The 21,111-nt window shown below is 39.2% G+C and overlaps 1 protein-coding gene across 5 annotated transcripts in view; it reads right to left on the bottom strand.

The window, feature by feature from the left end:
* ACSL4 (acyl-CoA synthetase long chain family member 4) overlaps positions 1-21,111 on the bottom strand; it is a 47,478-nt gene that overhangs the window by 9,448 nt on the left and 16,919 nt on the right. For 3 of the 5 annotated variants that reach the window (XM_081179313.1, XM_081179315.1, XM_081179314.1), the window contains exons 2-12: positions 17,215-17,289; positions 12,134-12,629; positions 11,208-11,385; positions 10,596-10,705; positions 9,901-10,039; positions 6,906-7,056; positions 5,225-5,348; positions 4,381-4,452; positions 2,028-2,167; positions 997-1,169; positions 228-302 (exon numbers count right to left, since the gene is read on the bottom strand). In XM_081179313.1, the coding sequence (XP_081035439.1) occupies positions 228-302; positions 997-1,169; positions 2,028-2,167; positions 4,381-4,452; positions 5,225-5,348; positions 6,906-7,056; positions 9,901-10,039; positions 10,596-10,705; positions 11,208-11,385; positions 12,134-12,484 (1,513 nt within the window). In that variant the 5' untranslated portion in view covers positions 12,485-12,629; positions 17,215-17,289. The remainder of the gene's footprint in view (positions 1-227; positions 303-996; positions 1,170-2,027; positions 2,168-4,380; positions 4,453-5,224; positions 5,349-6,905; positions 7,057-9,900; positions 10,040-10,595; positions 10,706-11,207; positions 11,386-12,133; positions 12,630-17,214; positions 17,290-21,111) is intronic. The other 2 variants (XM_081179316.1, XM_081179317.1) reach the window with 1 other exon arrangement.

Below are 21,111 nucleotides of genomic sequence, written 5' to 3'. Positions count from 1 at the left end.
TGGGGTTTATTTCCAGTAAGTGAGCATATAATTGCAGCTAACACAGCCATCTTGTACTAAGCAAGCCCTATTCAACTTAACTGGAATTATCTTCTGAACAAATATGCATAGGATTGGTCTGTAAGTTTGACTGGTAAGTTTTTCAGGGTTTATACGTGCATTATATTAGTAACTGAAAAATGGAAAGTGCTGCTGTAATTTGTACTGGACATGCAGTGCTCTCTTACCTTCTTGCCAGTCTCTCAGTTTAATCTCACAGCAGATTAGAGGAGCCCCTACTCTGCCAGTGCTGTAGTCAGAAACTAGAGGAAAATCAGAAAAGATTTAAGACAACAGCCAAAAGAGTTTTTCCATTTTAAAATTCTAGGTGCTTCCAGACTGTTGCTGTTTTGTGGATGATATTCAAGCAGAAACAGGCAAATTCAACTAATGCAATTAAAGTGGATTTGGTGCTCTTGTGCAACAAACCCACTTCCAAAATAAAACAAAACAAGACTTTTGTAGTAAAGAAAGCAATGGGAAAATGACTGAAAATCATCAGATAACAACTGCTTGATGCAACATTGTGTAACCTACCCATACATTTAAGATAACAAATCAGATGAATGCTCAACAAACAGATTCTCTGGAAGCATTGTATAGAGACTAGATAAAAGAACAACCAGCGAAAAGTTAATTCAATCACCGTATTTTTCACTCTATAAGATGCACCCGACCATAAGACACACCTAGTTTTTGGAGGAGGAAAACAAGGAAAAAAATATTCTGAATCCCAGAAGCCAGAACAGCAAGAGGGATCGCTGTGCAGCAATCCCTTTTGCTGTTCTGGCTTCAGCGATAGCTGCACAGCCTGCATTCCCTCCATAAGATGCACACACATTTCCCCTTACTTTTTAGGAGGGAAAAAGTGCATCTTATAGAGCAAAAAATACGGTATTTAGCAGAAACCCATACCGACCTCCTAGAAACAGAGATGATGTAACCCTAAACTGTTACCTTCAGTAATTGTCCCTGCTCCACAGGTTTCTGTTAACCCATATCCTTGGCCAACAGGACAGCAGAAACAAATGTTCATGAATCTTTGTGTTTGAGGTGAAAGGGGCGCTCCTCCTGAAAGCATCATGCGTACATTCCCTCCTAGGAGTGCTTTCACCTTGTTAAATAAGAGTCTTAAAGGAAAAGAAACTAGCATTAATAAACAAGTATGTGCAATTCCAAGATTTCCTTCCTGACAAACAATGTGATCTGGATTATGCCCTATTGTTACAGCAGTGGCTAGCTGTCCCATTTTTAAGAAACTAAATGGAGGCATATTTACATGACACCCAATAATAATGGCTGCGTTTCAAACCAGCTTTAGACTGTGCAGTTCAAATCCAAATGTGCACATTCTGACTGCAATGCATTCATCCAAAGCCCACTGAAATGTCAGGAGAAAACCTTATGGTTTTAACTTCCACTCTATGCCCTTTGTTGAGTGCTAGCACTAAAAATGTTTCATCTGGTAGAAAGGTTAAAAAGGTTTCGCAACCTAGATGATATTGGAATAGTAGCCTAAAGTGCAATAGATTAACCCCTACATAAGAATTATTCAGATACACTTGATGTACAGCAGCAGGACCATATTTGGGGTGCTTCTTGCACTGGTTCTTTAGAATACAAAATTAGTAGAAATGCATTTACTCAATTGTTGCTCCCTATACAATGGTGCCCCGCAAGACGAATGCCTCGCAAGACGAAAAACTCGCTAGACGAAAGGGTTTATCGGTTTTGCGTTGCTTCGCTAGACGAATTTCCCTATGGGCTTGCTTCGCAAGACGAAAACGTCTTGCACTTTTTTAAAAAAGCCGCTTAAAGAGGCGCAGTTGCAACGGACCGTGCTCGCAAGACGAAAAACATCGCAAGACGAAAAGACTCGCGGAACAAATTCTTTTCATCTTGCGAGGCACCACTGTATAATTACTCGTAGCTATATAATTACTTGTAGCTTTAACATATTAACTGGCACATATATGAAATATACTTACAAATTACATAGAGGTGCATCATAACCCCTTTTTATTTGTTCCAATTTATAGTCATATCCTATCTTGAATAGTGTTTTCTGGATATAGTTCATCTCTTGAACTTTGCTCATAACGTTCTTATAAATTCGGTCCATGATTTCCTATAGAAAGATTTTTTTATAAAGGTGATGTTGAGAAAAAATACCATTCCTGCTTATACTAGTACAGTCTGGCAATCTAAAAAGGCAACAGGAAACAGGAATCTCATTCATTTTAAACAGCTTAGTTTTTCCTTAGTTGTGCAATGCTTAGTGTACAGTCTAGTTAATCTATTTATGGTCAATGTTAGCCGGGAGCCATTCTGCGTAGGCACAAGCTGAAATGCACAATGGAAAAATTGAGCTTTCCTCCCTTTCCCTCTGAGCTATGCTATTTCAACAAGATTTTAGTATAGCACATTGGTTTCTAATGTTTAAGAAATAGTTACAACAGTGTCTAATTTGCATCACTATAGTATCTGAGGACAACCTTCAAGGTCTGCAGTTCTAACCACCCCATTCTTTTCTTTTTGTTAAAAAAAACAACTCATAAAGGAGTTTTCCAATTGCCCCAGCACTGACTTTTGTTTATTTTCTGAGCATGCTACTTTATATCGGTCAGACTTATGGGACGCTCATGAAACTTAATGAAGTAAGTTCTTTTTCTGCAAGTTGGACTTTCTGCCATAGCTTGCACTAGGTCTTTCACAGTGCAGTCATGTACATATCTATTCAAAAGCAAATCCCAGTGAAATACAACAGCGCCTACTCTTCGGAAAGTGGACATAGTTTTGAAGCCTCAATTGCTGGTTAAAATCACAATATTTTGTGGTGGCAGGGAATGAAGATAAATTAGGTTGCCTATATTCAACAGCAAGTCAGCTATGTAAATTATTAGCTGCTAAGATATCTATAGTAATAGCATGGATTATTTGCACTCAATCATGCACTCAAATATCCCAGACTCAAGGACCAGATATAATTCTAAAATGTATAATATATATATATTGGATTGCAATCCTATGTACACACTTATTGGGGAAGATATGTCACTGTACCTTTTAACTACTAAATTAAAATAAAAAGTTACCATACAGATTCACTCTACTTCTTAGTGTTGAGGCTGTTGGGAGTGAATAATATGGAAAATAAAAGGAGACTTCTGGTTTGGCTTGCCATGGCGGAGGCTGTTGATTACGTCTCTGCCATTTTGCGCAGGATATTTTGAGGATGAGGTGGATTTAACCATCCTCCCAACCACCCCAGGGCCGGGGGGGGGGGGCAGCTTCATCCGCAGATCGCCCAACACCTGCCCCCCCAATCTGGTAGGAATGAGGGGGCGCTGGGTGGAAAGCACTGTGTGTCTCTTTGGCAACTCTCCAAAGTCGCCACCATGAGAGAAGAAACTCCTGTTTTTTAAGATGATAATTCAGACTTAATTAACGAGCATGCTCTGAGTGAGGGGAGATAAACTACTCTGCCAACTGATTCAGCCACTAAGGAGCTAAATGATTTGAGTGGAAGAGAGATTATCTTTACTATGAAACTGGTATGTCGGAACGGAAAGTGGGGGGAGAGGGAGCCACCTTTGTTTCTTTTTGATATACTGCGTATTTGCTATTTTACTTGGCAAATCCCCCTGGAAAGTCTGAATATCGATTGATTATGTATGCATGTGAGACTGGACTGTATTGTAATGTTGATATAATTTTGATCTAATTATTAACTGTGTGGAAAAGATTTACGAACTTGCAATTAATTCTGATGGGGCTGTTAAGAGCGGAAGATGGGAATTGAGGCTTCTAGCCAAAATACAGGCTTATCTGTTCTGGTATGGTATGAGACGAAACGGAAAGGTTTGACATATGCCTGTAACAATTGGCAGAAAGCCAGATTTCCTCCATTTTGGGATGTATTGTATTGGGTAACAACTGGCATGAAGAAGTGAAAGTGAAAAACATGGAAGAAAATAAACACCCACACAGAAACATACTGTTTTGATATAACTTGCTTGCTGGACGAACTCAGAGGCTGTGAAAATGAACGAAGGATTAACATCGGATTGATTTATGGGAACCACCTGGACTAATTAAGCAGCGCAAATGTGGTAATCCTCCGCAAATGATGGCAATCCTCCGACCTCAGAGCATAGGAAGTCAAACAAAGATTTATGATTTGGCTTAATATTTGGACTGTTTGATTATTTTAAAATTTGGAATATCTTTAACGTGGCCTTTATTAGATTGTTAAATTGGAAAACTTAATAAATATTTTTTTTAAAAAAAATATGGAAAATAAAAGTATTTTACTAGCCACTTGTCCCAACCAATACTTACGGGCACAGCTGCCATCAATGTTGGTTTCAAAATAGAACAATCTCCTTTGCTTCCCTTTTTAATTTTACTTGACTGCAAGAAAAGAGTATGAGAATCTCAGTTAAAAGTACATTAATATCCCTAAGACTGCCACATTCCAAAAACAATTACTTTATTCCATTCACTGAAAGAGAATGAACCTCAAAAACACAAGGAACCCCACTAACAATACACTTTTCAATACTAAAAGAAACAGCAAAGTTGTATGTAGTTATCTGCAGGCCTTGATGCAACTAAGTAATGAGGCAAAATACTGGGGAGTGGTGCTCTTTGAAACCTAGCTTAAATCCATTTATTCACACAATAAGGGAGCTGCAAAACTTTTCTTGGCATCACAAGATCTGTGCATGCTATTCAGTTAGTGAGCAAGATAAATATTATTTATTGCATGTTCAACATATTATAGTGTGTCAGGGTAAGCAACTGATGGGCTTGCCTGTTCAAGACACTCTATTATATACACATATATGTGGGCAGGCTGTTAAAAGTGCTATGGATGGGTACAATTCTTTTTATTTAGTTTTAAAGCTGATCCTAAAGATGACTATGGGTGGTAAGGGGTGGATCATGCTGTTGAACTAGATTTTTCTAAAACCAGTTTCCCGAGCAAGGTTTCCTAAGTGCCTTTTTGGATGTTACACTTTCCTACACTAGCCACTACTGCGCTTTGAACCTTTCAGTGTGGCGAGTCTAGGATTGCTAATCATCTCCATGCTATTCACAACTGTTGTGTTAATTCAACTGAATGTTAATACATTTCTTTCTTTCTGAACAACCAACAGGATAGGTCAATACATTTGCTTACCTGGTCTGATAGTGTGAGAGGAGAGGAATATCCAATCCTGCAGCCGTAAGTAATACAGGAAATTTCTGCTGTCAGTTCTAATACATGAGCCAGAGGCAAATAGCCAATGTATGTGTCCTTGGGTCTAAAGGAGAAAAATTATGTGATTCAGTATAGCATGCAGAGCTTGCTTAAAAAGAGCCCTGCTGGATCAGGTCAAAGGCCCATCCAGTCCAGCACTCTGTTCTCAAAGTAGCCAACCAAATATCCATGGGAAGCCTGCATACAGCACTTCAGTGCAGTAGCACTTCCTCCACCAGTGATTCCCAGCAATTCTTGTTCAGAGGCATACTGCCTCTGACAGTGGAGGTATAACATAGCCATTGTGGAGACTAACCTCCAATAGCTTTGCCCTCCATGAATTTGTCTAATCCTCTTTTTATAAAGCACAGAAAACAGTTTTTATTCTACATTCCTTTTTCATAATTGAGGGCTTCTTGGATCTATGTTCTCTAACATATAGCCAGGCAAATTAGATTACTTAACAGATGAAAGCTTTAAAAACATCTCACCAATGGAAAGAATTTTGAACCTACTATTCAACTTCCTGGACTTGTCAATTATTTTCAAGCAGAGTATTCTCTCCAGCTTGGAGACATCAGGTTAAAATAGGTTTCCACTGTTGTTTTATTATTGCCCTTCTTAAGGCTACCACAGGTTTCCATTTAAAGTCTGTTTCTATTCTCCCACTTCCTCACCAATAGTCTTCCAGGCAATAAAAAAATAAAATAAACCTTCCCTTTGGTGCATTCATGTCAGTTCCAAGATGTACCCAATTTCCAAAATACTGGTGAAGTATCAGCCACCAGCACTTAAGTTTCCTTTGTCTGGTCTTCTCCCCACATATCTAGCAGTTTGGTGGGGCCCCATATATGATGCCCAAAAAGTCTATTACAAAATCCTCAGACTAGTATTCAAACATTTCAGACCTCTGTTTTATAAAGGGTTTGTTTGTTTTCCACTCCTATGTCTCCCCCTTAACTTTAGCAGTATCAAAGTTAAATACTCTATTACTACTGTTGCTGTAGTAAAGCCTTAGAATGATCCTGTCCAAGGTGTAAGGTTATAATCCAGTAAGAAGCAAGTAAATAGCCAAAGTATGAACCTAGGATCAATAAATAACATTTCCTAGGAAAAGCACATAGCTTTTATCTTATACAGACTAATTTATCTCTTCTTTTGAACACTGTTCTGTTTAACCCATTCTAGTCCTTGTCAGCTAAGTCTCATGCTAATGATTCAGCCAGAGTGCAATCCCCCTCTCTATCTGCTGGGGGCAGGATGTAAAAACACATAGAGAAAGGAATGGAAAGTGATAGGAAGAGGGTTTAGAATGGGCCAACCTAATCCTCTCTGCCCTCCCTCCTTGCTTGTCCATCAGTAGCTGCAGTTAACAGCAAGTGCCACCCACCCACATGAACTTTAATCATTGCTAAGTGACAGGTGAGAGGAAGCACCAAAAAGGCGTTAATCAGCCCAATCTCTCTTGTTGCCATGCTGTTGACAGGTATGCTGCTGTGCCCTGATCCTCCATGGGGAGAAAGCAGGATTGCACCATAAATGATTACAGAAAGACAGTGTTGTCTTTAAAAATGGAGTTTGAGTTTTTGACATACAGCTTTGAAAAACAGGAAATGCTTACCCCAACCCTGGTATCCGTTCACACTGTCCTGTCATTCCAGCTATCAAGTTTTTATGCATCATCATCACTCCTTTAGGTTTCCCAGTGGAGCCACTGGTGTACATTACTAAGGCCATATCTGTGGCAGTAGGTCGACTTGGAGAGATATTTACTAGAAAAAAGATCAGGGGCAACAAACATTACAGATCAGTACATCACAGAAAATGAATTAAACTGTATTTTATATTTGATGCCAATCTTAGCTGAAAAACAAGGTATAAACAAAATTTATGAAGAAATTTGACTGTAAGTACTTTCTCTGTGTGGGAAACCAAAACTGGAATACTCTTATCTGCATTCCTATAAAAGGTCAAAAAGTCCCAGAAGTTTCTGTCTCTTAGCTTAGAACTAATTGGAAGGGCTTCTTTCTAGCAATGGAAATTTCCAAAGCAACTTTAATCTCACTGGGAAGAAAGTAGTGAAAGACTAAGATATGTGACACATCTACATGCCATTTTTATGTTGATGTTAAATCAAAAGTATCCCGCTTGGAGAAGGGCTCAAATAGTTCTCAGGAACGGGATCCATACCCTGCTGGTGTCGTTTTGATTATATCTATTCCTGCTGAACAGGATGCATGGTTCTGGCTATGGGTGAAAAATGGGCTTCATCTTTATTGACAAATTAGCTGGTTGACTGGGTGCTTTGTTTGCCCCTCTGCCAAGGCTTCAGGTGGACTTGAAAGAACTATCAACTTATGCTTGACATCTGGAAGGTTCAGCTGTTTTCCTGATGCTTTGCTCCAATGCAGGCACAGAGGAACAGGATAAAGCTCTTCCACTGAAGGTGACTGTTATGAGGCAAGTTTTAAAATGAATGTCAGTGGTGCTGTGAACCTGGAATCCAGCAGTGACCAGGGCACCAGGTCAGAGGCTACAATGTCACTAGCAAAGGAACCAGACCAGATTCCTGGCTTTGAGCCTGATGCTAGGACCACTTAATTTGAGGCTTGCAGGCAGGAGCCCTTTGAACTAGCTCCTATAGCAGCAGGACTGAAATAAAACCAAATCCAGTATTCTTATAGGTCTATTTCCTGGGCCTGGGGGCCTGCATGCTTCTCCCACTACCTCACCACTTTAGTGCCACAAGGACTAAAGTGATAAGCCATGAACTGCAGGAGATGTGTCTGTCTTCAGGCCAGAGAGTTAGTCTTTTAAGAAAACTCTAGTCCTCAAGAAATAAAGAGCATAGATGGATTGGAGGCAAAGGCACAAGAGGTTTCAATTCACTCCCAACCCTTGTCAGAACAAATTGTTCACTAGTCCCCCTTTGTGCTGTGAGAACCAATCTTGCCTTGCCTTGTGGGCTCATATGTGGGACCAGAACAAGACAAGTATGGAATATACCCTGGGGTAGTAATTCTGTCCACCTACCAAAGCTTTAGAGGTGGGAACTGAGGGAGAGAGCGACCAAGCAGAATTAAAATCCCTGCACAGGAGAGGACTGGAAAAAGTTTAAAGACTACTTACAAAAACGTTATAAGCTGTATGAATGTTAAGAAAATGCTCGATAGAAAACAACATGGCATCAGCAATTTAGTTGAAAGATATATGAGATTAAGTGACGTTTAAGAAAAAGATGAAATTTGAAGTGATATTATGTTTAAACCAAGCAGTTAAGTATTTGATAAAAATATTCAAAGTTTGAGGCATAATATTTGAGAATTACAAAATAAGAAATGAAACAAGGTAACAACTTGCTGTTTATAACTTTATTATGGAGAACGCAGGAAAGGGAGATGTGAGGAAGTCCAGAAGTTATGGAAATATGATCTATGGATAGTTGGTTTTGTTGTATCTTTTTGATTCTATGTTTATCTCTTTGTTTACTTCTGTTTTCTCTTGTTTCTTACTTCTTGGTGATGGTATTTTATATGTCTGGTGATTTTTTGTTTAAAATTTGCAATAAATATCTTATAAAAAAAAAATCCCTGCACAGGGAGTTCAGTCCTGCTTTCTGCAGCTGATCCAGCCACATATCTGCCTGTCCTACATCCAACTTCACATATGACATCAATGTGGGAGAGGTGAGCATGGTTTTTGGAAAATTTGGCAGCCTGGTGGACCAAATAGGACCCCATCCCTGGAATACTGCATTATCAAAATTTTAATACTCTACTCACTGGAATGAGAATCGCCAATCTAGAGTGCCTGTGGAATGCCCCCTCTTTAGCAGTGCAACTGGTGGTGACATTATTATTATTTCAGCCGCATGTAAGGACTTACTTGACCCAGCGTTTTAAGAATTTGAGAGTTTGATCTTACCTGCTACTGTACTTTGATTATATCTGCTTCTATTTATTCAGATGCAGGGTTTTATAAGATTATTGTATGGCTTGTTTCTATTATGTACTGTACAGTATATATTGTACTTCACCCTCATATCTATAGAGATCAGTGTTGGGGAACCAACTGCAAGCCCAGGGGCCAAATGTGGCCCTCTCTATCTGGCCCCAGGGACACTCTCCAGACCACATCCATCCCACAGGCCAAACCTTCCTTTACTCATTTAACCTAGGCTGAAATGTGTTACTGAACTGTGATAATGCCGCTTGCCTGAAAGGAGGCTGAAGAGATGTGTGGTAGTTATAGAAACCTCATGGCTAGAATGTAAGATACTGTACAAGGGTAAGAGTCACACTACTGCTTTGCCCACTTTTGCATCTGGACCCACCACCACAGGAATTTGGCTCCGAAAAAAAGTTGCCCATAAGGCAATGTGTCTCCTGGGCTGAAAAGAGTTTCCTACCCCAATATAGATGAAGGATGGGCTAGAAACATTTTAAATAAATACACATGTGCATACAATATTGAGGGAGAAGCTTATATTTTAAACAGCTTACAGTTTCATACTTCTTCCCTATGATTAACATATATTTACAACTTTGCTTACTATAGTGAAAGAAGTGTTTTATAACTTTAAGCAGCTGTGATAGCCTTTCACATGGTCCACTTACAGTTTTCTGATTTGGCTCCCAGTTCTTCTACTGCTTGCATGCTAAGGATCTCTAGTGTTTCAGGATAGTCTGACTTATTGATAGTCTTCTTGTCCACATAAATGATATGTCTGAGGCAGGGGATTTCTGACAAAACATTCTGATGAAGAAATATTTGAAGGTTGATTACACAGTGTACAGAAAAGGATCTTAACATATTGCCTGTTTATTTTGATACCCCTATCCTTATGATGGTTTGGGCTAGTATCAGTGCTTTAAAAATCTACTCCCTTTACCTGCAGCCATTAAACATCCAATCCAAATGGAAGCATATTTTTATATATTAGTTCATACTAGAACTATGAAAACCTTCAGATGAACATTGCACAAAAGGTAGAGAAGCTATCAATAATGTTTGCACTTTGGCTTTCCAGCTTTGTGCCCAAATCATGGTGGTCAATATGCTACTTGTTTGTTTAGAATTTTCAAATAATTTCAATGAAGGGAATTTATTGAGAGTCCCACTGATTTATAAGCCAAGACAATACTTTGCATCCCCACTACAAAATACACATAGCCACGTTAGTCCACACGATCTCCAGAATTTCAGCCTAATGTTGAATTAGTTTTCCATGAAACTTAACATCAACCCAACCCATATCTTTTGCAAGATTAATATTATTTATACCAAATGAAGATATCTCATCAAGACTTACCTTGAGTTTGCCTTCTAAAAGGTCGGTGCTAGTGATTAGATAAGATGCTCCAGATTCGTTCAGTCCATAGGTTACTGCATCTTCTCCAAGGGTCGCATATAAAGTAACAACTGTTTAACAGAAAGGGGGAGATTGCTTTTTTTTTAAAAAAAAAAAAAAGCTAAAACCAAATCTGTATTTCCTTAGCCATCATCAATTACTTTGCATTGAGGAATGAGTAAAAGCATTCTGGTTTTTCATGTTCATTTTATGTTTCACATCTACTGCAAAAAAAACCCACCACTATCCCAAAGTAGAATAAACCTGACATACCAATGCAAAATTCTGAAGTTTGTAAGAAAAATACAGTGACTATTCATGCAAATCAAGAGACTTCCAAATGACGACTGTGCTTACCCTTGTGTACATTTGAGTTTTACACAGAAACATCATGGACAGTAAACTCTGGCATTGTATTTTAAAGTTACATACCTGTTTTGATAACTAGGAGTTAACATTGCAGTGAGGGGGGAAATATAGGACCAGGAAAAGAGGGAACAAGGAGCCTGGGGATCAGAGTCCTATTTTTCCACAAACTTGCTCATATATGCCAGATAAAGCATCAATACTCACGAGGAAAGCTGTATCGGAAACAGGTTTGTGCTGCAATCATCCATTCAGTTCGGGTTTCACAGAAAATAGCAACTGTGCTCTTTGGTTTTAGCCCAAGTGAAACTAATCCTCTCCCAAAGTTGTTCAGTTTCTGGTTAGTTTCCTCATAGTTCAGCCACCTATAGTTTCCTAAGATCAGCTGGTTAAAGAGTAAAACACTTGTTTAATATACAAGAACTTTGGTTAGTAGGCTCCTAAATAAATAAGTAAAATATACTGTTGAATGACTTGATCAATATAACATGAGGCAGTATTTGCTAGAACAAGAGTGCCTAAAAACTAAATATTTTATTCATCATTAAGAAAGTCAGCCACAATGTTGGTCTAAAAGAAATGCAGGTAACTTTCAAAATAGGCCAGCTGTGTTTGTAGTGCTAAGAAACCTGCCCAGTAAGGTGTCTGTGCAAATACGACGTTTTCGTACTATATCAATACAGCTTGTTCAATAACATTGTTCTCTGAAGTACTTTAGAATCCTCTCCCTTGATTAGCAGCCAACAATCCACATGGCAATAGAAATGCCACTGAAATATATACAAAGTAAATATCTTCAGACAGAAGCACATAGTTACAATACTTGGAACAAGTATTAAACTTCATATCTGTTTGCTTGACAAAGTAACTTAACAGTGGGTGATGCCTTTTGAAATGAGCATTGACCTATTTATTACTAATTTAACAAAAAAGTATTTGTTTTTTTTAAAAAACACGAACTTACTATTTGAACAGTATAACAAATAATAAAGTGCATAGATTTCAAGACCCTCTAAACATACCAAGTGCTTTAAAAAATGATCCCAATTCATTGCAGGTAAGATATTTAAGACATTATCAACCTTTTAAAAATACCTTATTAATGGTGTTTAAACATTTACCAAAGTTATTACCTTCTTAAATACTTTTCCATGGGGCTGCATTTCATTCTCTTCACTCAGGATCTCTCTTGTTCCAAGACAATCTTTTTTCCCAAATTTTGCAACAGCATGGTCAAACAATTTGTCCAAAGTGTCTGCTCCAGGCAAGTCTATAGTGGCTAATGACTCAAGATGTGAAATGGCTCTGTATGGGCTTCCAGGACTGTCCGAGACGGGTTTAGCTTTTAATCGCTTCGCCATAGCTTTTTTCTTCTTAGCATTTGTAAGAAAATACCATGGAATGAATATAAGGGCACTGTACAGATTTATCAACAAGTACACAGGAAGCAAGAGAAAGATGCGTAGTCCTAGCTTAGGGTTCATAATGGATGGCTTTCTGTCTCCTGTCCTTCACGGATTCGAAGTGCCTTAGTTTTTTGCACGACAAAAGTGGAAGCAGCCGCAGACAAAAGCAGAATGAAGGTTTAGGTGGTTCAGTTTTAGAGTAATCACTGCAATGTTAGAAATACTGGAAGCCAGCAGCAGATTATTGGTGGTTGAAGATCATAGGTAATCAGATAACAGGAGGCAAAATTAGTAACAGTTTGTTAGCTTCAATCCTTTATTGGTTTCATCATAAAATGCAGCTAGATACTGGAGGTTGAAAAAACTGGTTTCATACTTATATACATCACATAACTGATTTTAAGGAGAATAAAACTGAAATAAATATTTGTTCCATCTACCCCATCTCAAATATTTTTGAGAAGCACTCTTAAAATGTTATACTTTTAATCCAGTTTAGCAAATAAGTATTGCATCATTGTGTTCAAAAGTTCATAGCTTTTTCTTTAAATATTTTTACTTGAGCAGGAGAGGATTTAGCAGTGCTGTTTATGACTCAGAAGCTACATTAATTCACTGTTTACTGGACTTGCATACATTCAGATTCCTTGGCAGGCCAAAATACTGAACTGTTGCAATTGCTTATTGCAAAATGCTTCCATAGCCTCCCTTCTGACCTTGCTTTAAGACTGGCAAACAGTTTGATAGAAACAAGGTCTTAAACATATCCTAATATTCAGGCATGAGCCAATATAGATATGTGATTTTGGCTTCTTATGTGGAAGGAGCTTCTTCTGTTCAAATAACAGCACTGCAGTTTAACCATGGTTTCATAAAACATATCCTTATATGCAATCAGATCAGCCTCAGTGGTCTTGTGCACAATACGGACATATTGCAGGGGATTGGACTGGCTAACCCTCAGGGTGCCTTCCATCTTCATAGGTCTTTGATTCTATATGGGAGTTAGGGTTTAAATTTGCAAACGGAGAGAGTAAGTGATGGATAGAGGAATGATAGGCGCTGACTGAACAACATTCACTTCCATTTCACTAGGGCTTTCTTAAATATTCCTCACAATTTCCAGGGGAAATGCTGGAAGCTGCACAGAACACTGTTTTGTGAAATAGGCCCAAAACATTCTGATATGAGGGAGCAAGAAGCGAGGATCATCTCTTTACACACTTAATGGGGGGTTGCAGCGTGCTTCAGGATAAGGACTATTTTGGACAGATTGATGAAGCATAATGCAGAGGAACCACAGGACAGGAAATTCCTCAGGAACAAGGAATTCAGACAGCTATACCCCAGTATTCAAAGTGATGTATAAACATATTTGATGTTTCAGGATGAAACACGCTGTGCTTTAAAAATAGATTTTAAATGACTGACTGGCATGTCAATAATTAAGATTCTGCAGCACCCATTATTTAATCATGATAATTGAATTTGCTCTAAGGTACAGCAGCAGCTACAGACTAGTAGCATGTATTACTCAGCTGATAAATGTTATTTAATTATATAGTGCAACATGATAAATTTCTGATTCATATTTATAATCACAGTAAAACTTTATCTGTCAAGGCCTCAATTCCTTTGAGGAAATTTAGCAAAGAAGCCAGCCATGTATACCATCAAAAATAAATAAAAAGATGTGCTTCATATGTAACAGCCATATGACTTGTAAGAAATCCCCTAGTTTCCATTTTCTCAAATAGGAATAGTAATTCCTACAGAGTGTCTAGCTTTTATAGAAACATAAATATATGATTTACATCCATAGGTGAAAATGCTTTACGTTACCAATATTCCAAAAAAGACATTTCCCATGAATTTAAATCTAATTTACAGTAGTTAAATCCCAAAGCAACTGTGGTACAATAACTTTTATCAGAGTCAACCAAAATATCACAAGAAGTGGGAAAGCTTTCCAGTTTCCCAGGACTTTCACTGAGCTACTAGATGTTCAGCAAAAAAAAAAAAGGAAAAAAAAAGGTCGGAGTGGGGAGGAAAAAATATGGTTCTATGGCAGCAGTTCTGAACACCTTTGTGCTTGTGTGGATGACTTGAAAATTTATGGGAGTTTCAACTTGCACTTTTTCGTATTCCATATTGACACTGTTAAAAACAGCACTGTGTTATGATGCTTTAAGCCATGGCCTTGTTGGCCTTATTGATAAATATGGCTCTGATCAAAACAAAAAATGAATAAAGTGCAAACTACAGATATCCTCAACTTTTCTGCAACCTTTAACATGGATCACCTGGTGGCTTGTGTACCAGTTTAAGAGAACCAGTTTAAGCCTGTTGGGTCAGGCCCATGACCCATCAAGTCCAGCGGCCCATCTAGTCCAACATCCTGTTCTCACAGTGGCTAACCAGATACCTGTGGGAAACCAGCAAACACAAAAGCACTCTCCCCTCCTGTTGTTTCTAGCAGTGGCCATTCAGAAGTATTGCATGCACAATGGCATGCTCATTTTGTTTTCACATTTTAAAATGTGACAGCCATGGCTCTCCAATGAAGTATATTTTGACAGCTCCAAATAGGACTTCTAAAAATATATTGTGTTTGCCAAAAACAAAATGGTAGTCCCAAGACGTTCAAGTAAATTACATTAATTTGCATTAGCTCTTTCCTTAAAACCTGTTTTAATGCCCGCCCGCCCACCAGTTAATTAAACACTCCAGTAGAAGTAAGTTGCACATAACACAAAAACACATGGGCAGAAATGTTAATGCTAGTTAAAGCTCTAGTGAGGAACAGTGATACAATATGACATAATTTAAGAAAAGATCTGGAAAATTTGTGTTCGAAGTCTGACAACAGACAAAGCATGCAACACCAATTCAGAGCCTAACTTTACATTTATACATAAATGTGTGCATCTGAACTCCCTTCTCCTTCCCCTCCAGGAAAAGCTTCTTTGGAATGGGGAGATTTTGACGGGATTAAGTGTGTGTGTGTGCGCGCGCACGCGTGTGTACGTGCATCCGTGCGTGCACAATTCCTTAGCTGCTTCTGTGCTTCCCATCACTTCCCACCCTGTCTCCCTCACCTGGGTCCAAAATGTAAAACATGCACTCCATGGAGGAGATGCAGCAGAAGCAGCAGATTGGTTAGGGCCCCGTTATCATCCACCATTACTTCCAATCTTCTCCTCCTAAAGTAACTTTTTTGGGCTGTGGGAGGAGCTCCCTCAGGATTCAGTTTCGTGCAATATACATTTAAGATGCTTGGAACTGGCCAATGCCAGTCAATATACAGTTTGCAAAAGGCTCAGTGCTGTCGTCTCTATTCATAATGAATTAATAGCACCAATTCCACAATAAAAGATCTGAAATCAACGCAGGCTACCTAAGCAACATAAATAATCATTCAATACTAAGGCTGATGGAAACTGCACTGTGCAAAGTTTAAGAGTAGTTATTAAGAAGCACCTCCCTGACAGACTGAAAAAGCTATACAATGAAAATATACTGTACTTAATTAGAAATTAAGACAGCCTTTTATTCAAGTACTAGCCCTGTACCCACAGGTGAGAAGGGACTGCATGCAAGGAAAATTGCAGTTGTGCTCTCTTGAAGGCGTTTCCAAAGCATGTTATATAATGGGTAGGATATCAAAATTGCAACCAGAAAAGGGGGGCACAGAAAAGGTGCCCCCATGTATAAGGCGCCCCCTCTTTTGGGGTGCTCAAATTTAAGAAAATGGGGGGAGATGGCTTAGAGTTGTTGAGCTTTTTCGGGGGGGGGGGAATGCCCATGGTTGTTGAGCAACTGGGGGGGGGGAATGCCAAACTGAATATCACTCACCCAGCTAGCAAACGCTAACAATCGCAAGCAACGCAAGCCAAATTGCCGAAGTGGCAGCCAATCCAAAGCAGCCCTTGCCACATCCACTAATAACCTGCCCATTTGACAAAGCAGCAGCCAATCCAAAGCAGCCCTTGCAGCAGACACCATTCACCCACCCAATCACTAGATCCTGCTCACGGATGCAACCAGTCACCCATCCCCCCTCTGCACTACCCAGGTATAAGATGACCCCCATTTTTTACTTTATTTGGGAGTAAAAAAAACCTCGTCTAATACACAGAAAAGTATGGTATCTTAATGTAGAAAGTAGCATGGCCCAAAGGTGCTCCATTTATTGTTTTTTTGAAATGATGAGGAAAAGTCTCACCATTAAACAGTGTTTTAATTGTTTCCATATTATTTAAGGTCAACCCACTGGCATCAAGAAAAGTGCACTTCAAAGCTTTTAAACACATAATCTCATTAAAAGTTTGTGCACTTTAGAGTACTCCACCAGTTAAAAACAGAGTGTGATATGAAAAAAGCTTATATCCAACTGACTGTGGAGTTAATGCCACATAACCTATTAAAAGTTTGGGTAATTCTAATAGTCACACAAATATCTTATTTCATCTTTTTTCCAAGCAGTACCTGAAGTGTTACCATGAAAATTGCATGGTAAATTGCACCTGAGAAACTTTCAGATCCAGATGTTTTAAACACCTAGAAGGCCTGTTTTGAAAAAGTTGCTAGTCATCCCAATTCAAAGGTTGATAGTAACCACACACCCAATCAAATACTGCTGTAGACATTCAATATATGACAGCAGAAAGATACAGGATATATTTAGGATATATTTCTAAACAGGAAATTACTTCAATCAGAACACTTTAAAAACAGTACATAAAAAACAGATATGTTAATGAAACATATTCAACAATAAGTATTGGTATACCAAAATTCAAACTTACAGTTTTTCCAGGAGAAATGAGAACTCTTCAGAAGTTGCTCAGTCCACAGTAAGATCGGGATGACTGTTTGTAACTCTAGATTTAAAGTTACACAGAACTTTAATTTTCAAGTTTTATATGGCTATTTATCATAAACAAATTTTGCTTTTCAACAAAATGATAGTTTTTTTGTTTTTAAAAAAGGCAACATCAGAACTTAAGAATAGTCTGTCAAATCAGGCCAATGGCCTATCTAGTCCAGTATCCTGCTGTCATAGTGGCCATCTGGATGTCTGTGGGAAACCAGTGAGCAGAACATGAGCACAATAGCATTCTCCCCTCCTCAGCAATTGGTATTGCTACCTCATAGCTAGTAGCCATTGATGGCCTTCTCCATTAATTTATCTAATCCTCTTTTAAAGCTTCCAAGTGACCATCACTGCCTCCTGGGGGAGGGAGTTCCAACGTTTGACTATGTACTGAGTGAAGAAGTGCTTCTTTTTATTTGTCCTAAACCTTCCAACATTCAGCTTCATAGAATGTCCATGAATTCTAGTGCTATGAGAAGGAGAAAAACATTTCTCTGTCTACTTTCTCCATGCCATGCATAGTTATTTTATAAACTTCTATCATATCACCTCTTACTTGTCTGATCTCTAAACTAAGAGAAGTCCCAAATGCTGCAACTTTTCTTCATACAGGAGTCGCTCCCCTTGATCATTTTGGTTGCTCTTTTCTGAACCTCTTACAATTCTACAATATCACAAAAGGCTTCTTGGAACAGAAGAACTGAGAACACAAGATGATCATGTTGCCCAACAATGAGATGCCATTCAGGCAATCAACACATTTGATTTCTGAATTGTTGCTTGTTTGGAACCTATTAATCATAGTGCCTGATCGCATGTCAAGGGAAACTATAGTAAACTGTAGCTTTTGTTTCTGTGCTCGCACAAAAGGAAGATCAAAGGGACTGTGTCAAATGCAGTAAAATTTACATTAGTTCTGCTCACTTTTGTCTCTGGCATCACCAACCACAGGGGGAATGTGGTCCTCAGGCTGAAAAAGGTTCCCCATCTATGTTGCATGGTTACCTGCTACATGACCTTATCTTTTGCATGTTCCACTTCTAACATCAAAGGGCAGCATTTTTAATATTACAAAATTGTAAGAGTTTCCTTGGAAATTGTAAAAAGTTATTTGTGTTTTCAACTACTTTTGAGTACATTTTCTATTTTTGACAATATAGGGTATTACTTACAAGTACATTCAAGTTTCTCACCCCCATTTCCCTGCTGGGGAGAAAGGGGTAAGATAGATAGATAGATAGATAGATAGATAGATAGATAGATAGATAGATAGATATAGATATCCCGGTTTGATGTCACAGAGAAGTAACTGAGGAAACCCAGCCAGATGGGTGGGGTATAAATAATAATAATATATTATTATTATTATTATTATTATTATTATTATTATTATTATTATTATTACTACTACTACTACTACTACTACTACTACTACTACTACTGATCATGTGTCAGCTCTATCAGGGCATCTTTGGAAGTGGAGTGGACGGTACATCAACAAACTCCTAATCTCTCTCTCATCCCTAAAACAAGATAGCAGTACAGTCATACCTTGGTTCTTGAACAGAATGTGTTCTGGAAGTCTGTTCGACTCCCGGAACCATTCAAAAACCAAGGCATGGCTTCCAATTGGTTACAGGAGCCGGAAGCCACGGAAGCCATGCCAGATATTCCGTTCCCAAAAACTGTTTGAAAACCAGAACACTCAATTCCTGGTTTTGATTGTTTGGGAACCAATTTCTTTGGGAGCGAAGGTGTTTGAAATCCAAGGTTCTGTATCACCAAAGTAGTACCAGGGTTGATTATGCTTCAGAACCATCAATCCTATAAGAAAGATACATCAATGCAGACACAAATTTTTGCAGTGAATCTGCCTGCAATACTAGAAAAACAACCACAACTGCAACAAGAATGTTACTGGCTCATGTTGAGGCAGTTCAGTGGCTGGTATTAGGGCTGGGCAGTAACTGTTTTCCAACATCGTAATATACCACCAGGTAAACACTGCAATCTATATCACAATGTCAGAAAGAAGCCCATATCAAAGCAATGGATGAGGAAAGTGTGCTAACACTCTGTTTGTTTGCCTGCCTCATGCACTGCCTTGGCATGGGCAGAGTGGGGGAGCGAACGGGCTACCTCTCCCTCCCTGGATGAAGAAGCAGCCCGTTTTTACCTCCTCTGCCTGTTCCAAGGCGATGGAGGCAGCTGGGGCAGCAACCTCCACTGCCTTGGGAAGGGCAAGAGATGCAGGTGGGCTGCCTCTCCCTCACAGGGAGGAGGAAGCAGCCTGTTCGTGCCTCCCCCAATCCGTCCAAAGGCAGCAGTGGGACCTGAGGCAGCATCTGCTGCTGCCTTGAGACAGAGGGACTGGTGAGGCTCAGCTGGGGGGCAGGAGTCTTCTCACCCCTGGCTAAGCAACCACAACCAGCGTGCATCTGCCAGAGGGACCGGGGGCTTGTTGAAGCAGAGGAAGGAACAAGCTGTATCACACCTCGCTGATGCAGCTTGTTTCTCCGTCTGCAGGAGTATGAGGGCAGACCGCGATGATGGCATCACTCAGCGGTATATCGCTGGTAAAACTGCTACTGCTCCCGAGTCCCTCTGCCTCCAATGCCCGGCTGCAGCTTGTTTTTCCCTCAGCGTGCAGGGCGCTGGTAGCAAAGGGACTCCGGCAGAGGTGGTTTCACCAGAGATATACCACTGAGTGAAACTGTCATTGAGATCTACCCCTAATACCAGTCCTGGCCGATATATGGATAACATTGCCCAGGCCTAGCTGATATGCAGTATTACACACACACACACACACACACACACTCCTTTCCGGACTGCTAAATTGGTTTTTTAAAAAGCAATCATTTGTAGAAAACATATTAGGAACCAAAAATAGAGTTTCTTAATAGTGTAACTGCCTTTGAAATGGGATTGTGAGAGGAGAATTTATTTATGTCATAAATAATGAACTCTTCTATCGTAATATATGCAGTCAGTAGTCAGGGATGCTATGGTATTATAAAACTGAAGACTGAGTGAGCAAAACTGGGACTATTATAACTCTGTTTGTGTCTAGTTTAAATTGGATGACAGAGATCAAATTCAGATGTTATTATCTGGCTACTGGGAGTATTCTGACTCAAATACACCAGCACCTCTTCCCCTTGGTATCTATGGCATAACATTAAATCTCCACTGGCATTAATGACCATAGTAAGTCTTTACTCTTATGCTCATGTAACTTGGAAGTAAGCCCCACTGAACTCAATAATACTTCTGAGTAGCCACATATATGATTGAGCTGTTGAAACTAAAAGCAGCTTCTAATCCTTGTTCAATCTCCAATATAGGTTCTTTAAAAGTGATCAGACAAAAAAAATCATACCCTGGGTGCACTTTTCATTGTGGAATTTAGACAGATGTGAAACTACAACTCAGCAATTCTAGGACATTGTTTATTTCTGTTCAGGTGACAATGTCCTAAAATTTAGCCACAGCTTTATTTCTGTCAAGTCCTGGTTTGCCCAACAATGTAAGCCAAACTATGGTTTACCAGGATAGCACAGGTTCTCTAAGGGGAGTTTGCAGTTGCTTTGCTCCCTCCTGGTCCTTTTTACTGTCGTGCCAAGCCAAGGTTTTGCTTAGCATGTTGCCAAAACTGGGACACATGGTTAAGCTTTCTCCCCACTAATCATGACCTGTACAGTAGAGGCAAAAACAGGTCACAAGAATAATGAGAAGGCCCTCTTGTTACAGTATCATTAATTTTTAAAATGCGGCACATGGAATAAGCAGAAGACAAGATTACATTTTCCATAACTGCTTTTTTCCT

Source organism: Podarcis bocagei, assembly GCF_964188305.1.
Source record: "Podarcis bocagei genome assembly, chromosome: Z".
NCBI classification, from domain to species: Eukaryota; Metazoa; Chordata; class Lepidosauria; order Squamata; family Lacertidae; genus Podarcis; species Podarcis bocagei.
Note: the sequence above shows the minus strand (reverse complement) of the source record. Positions and strands in the feature narration are given on the sequence as shown.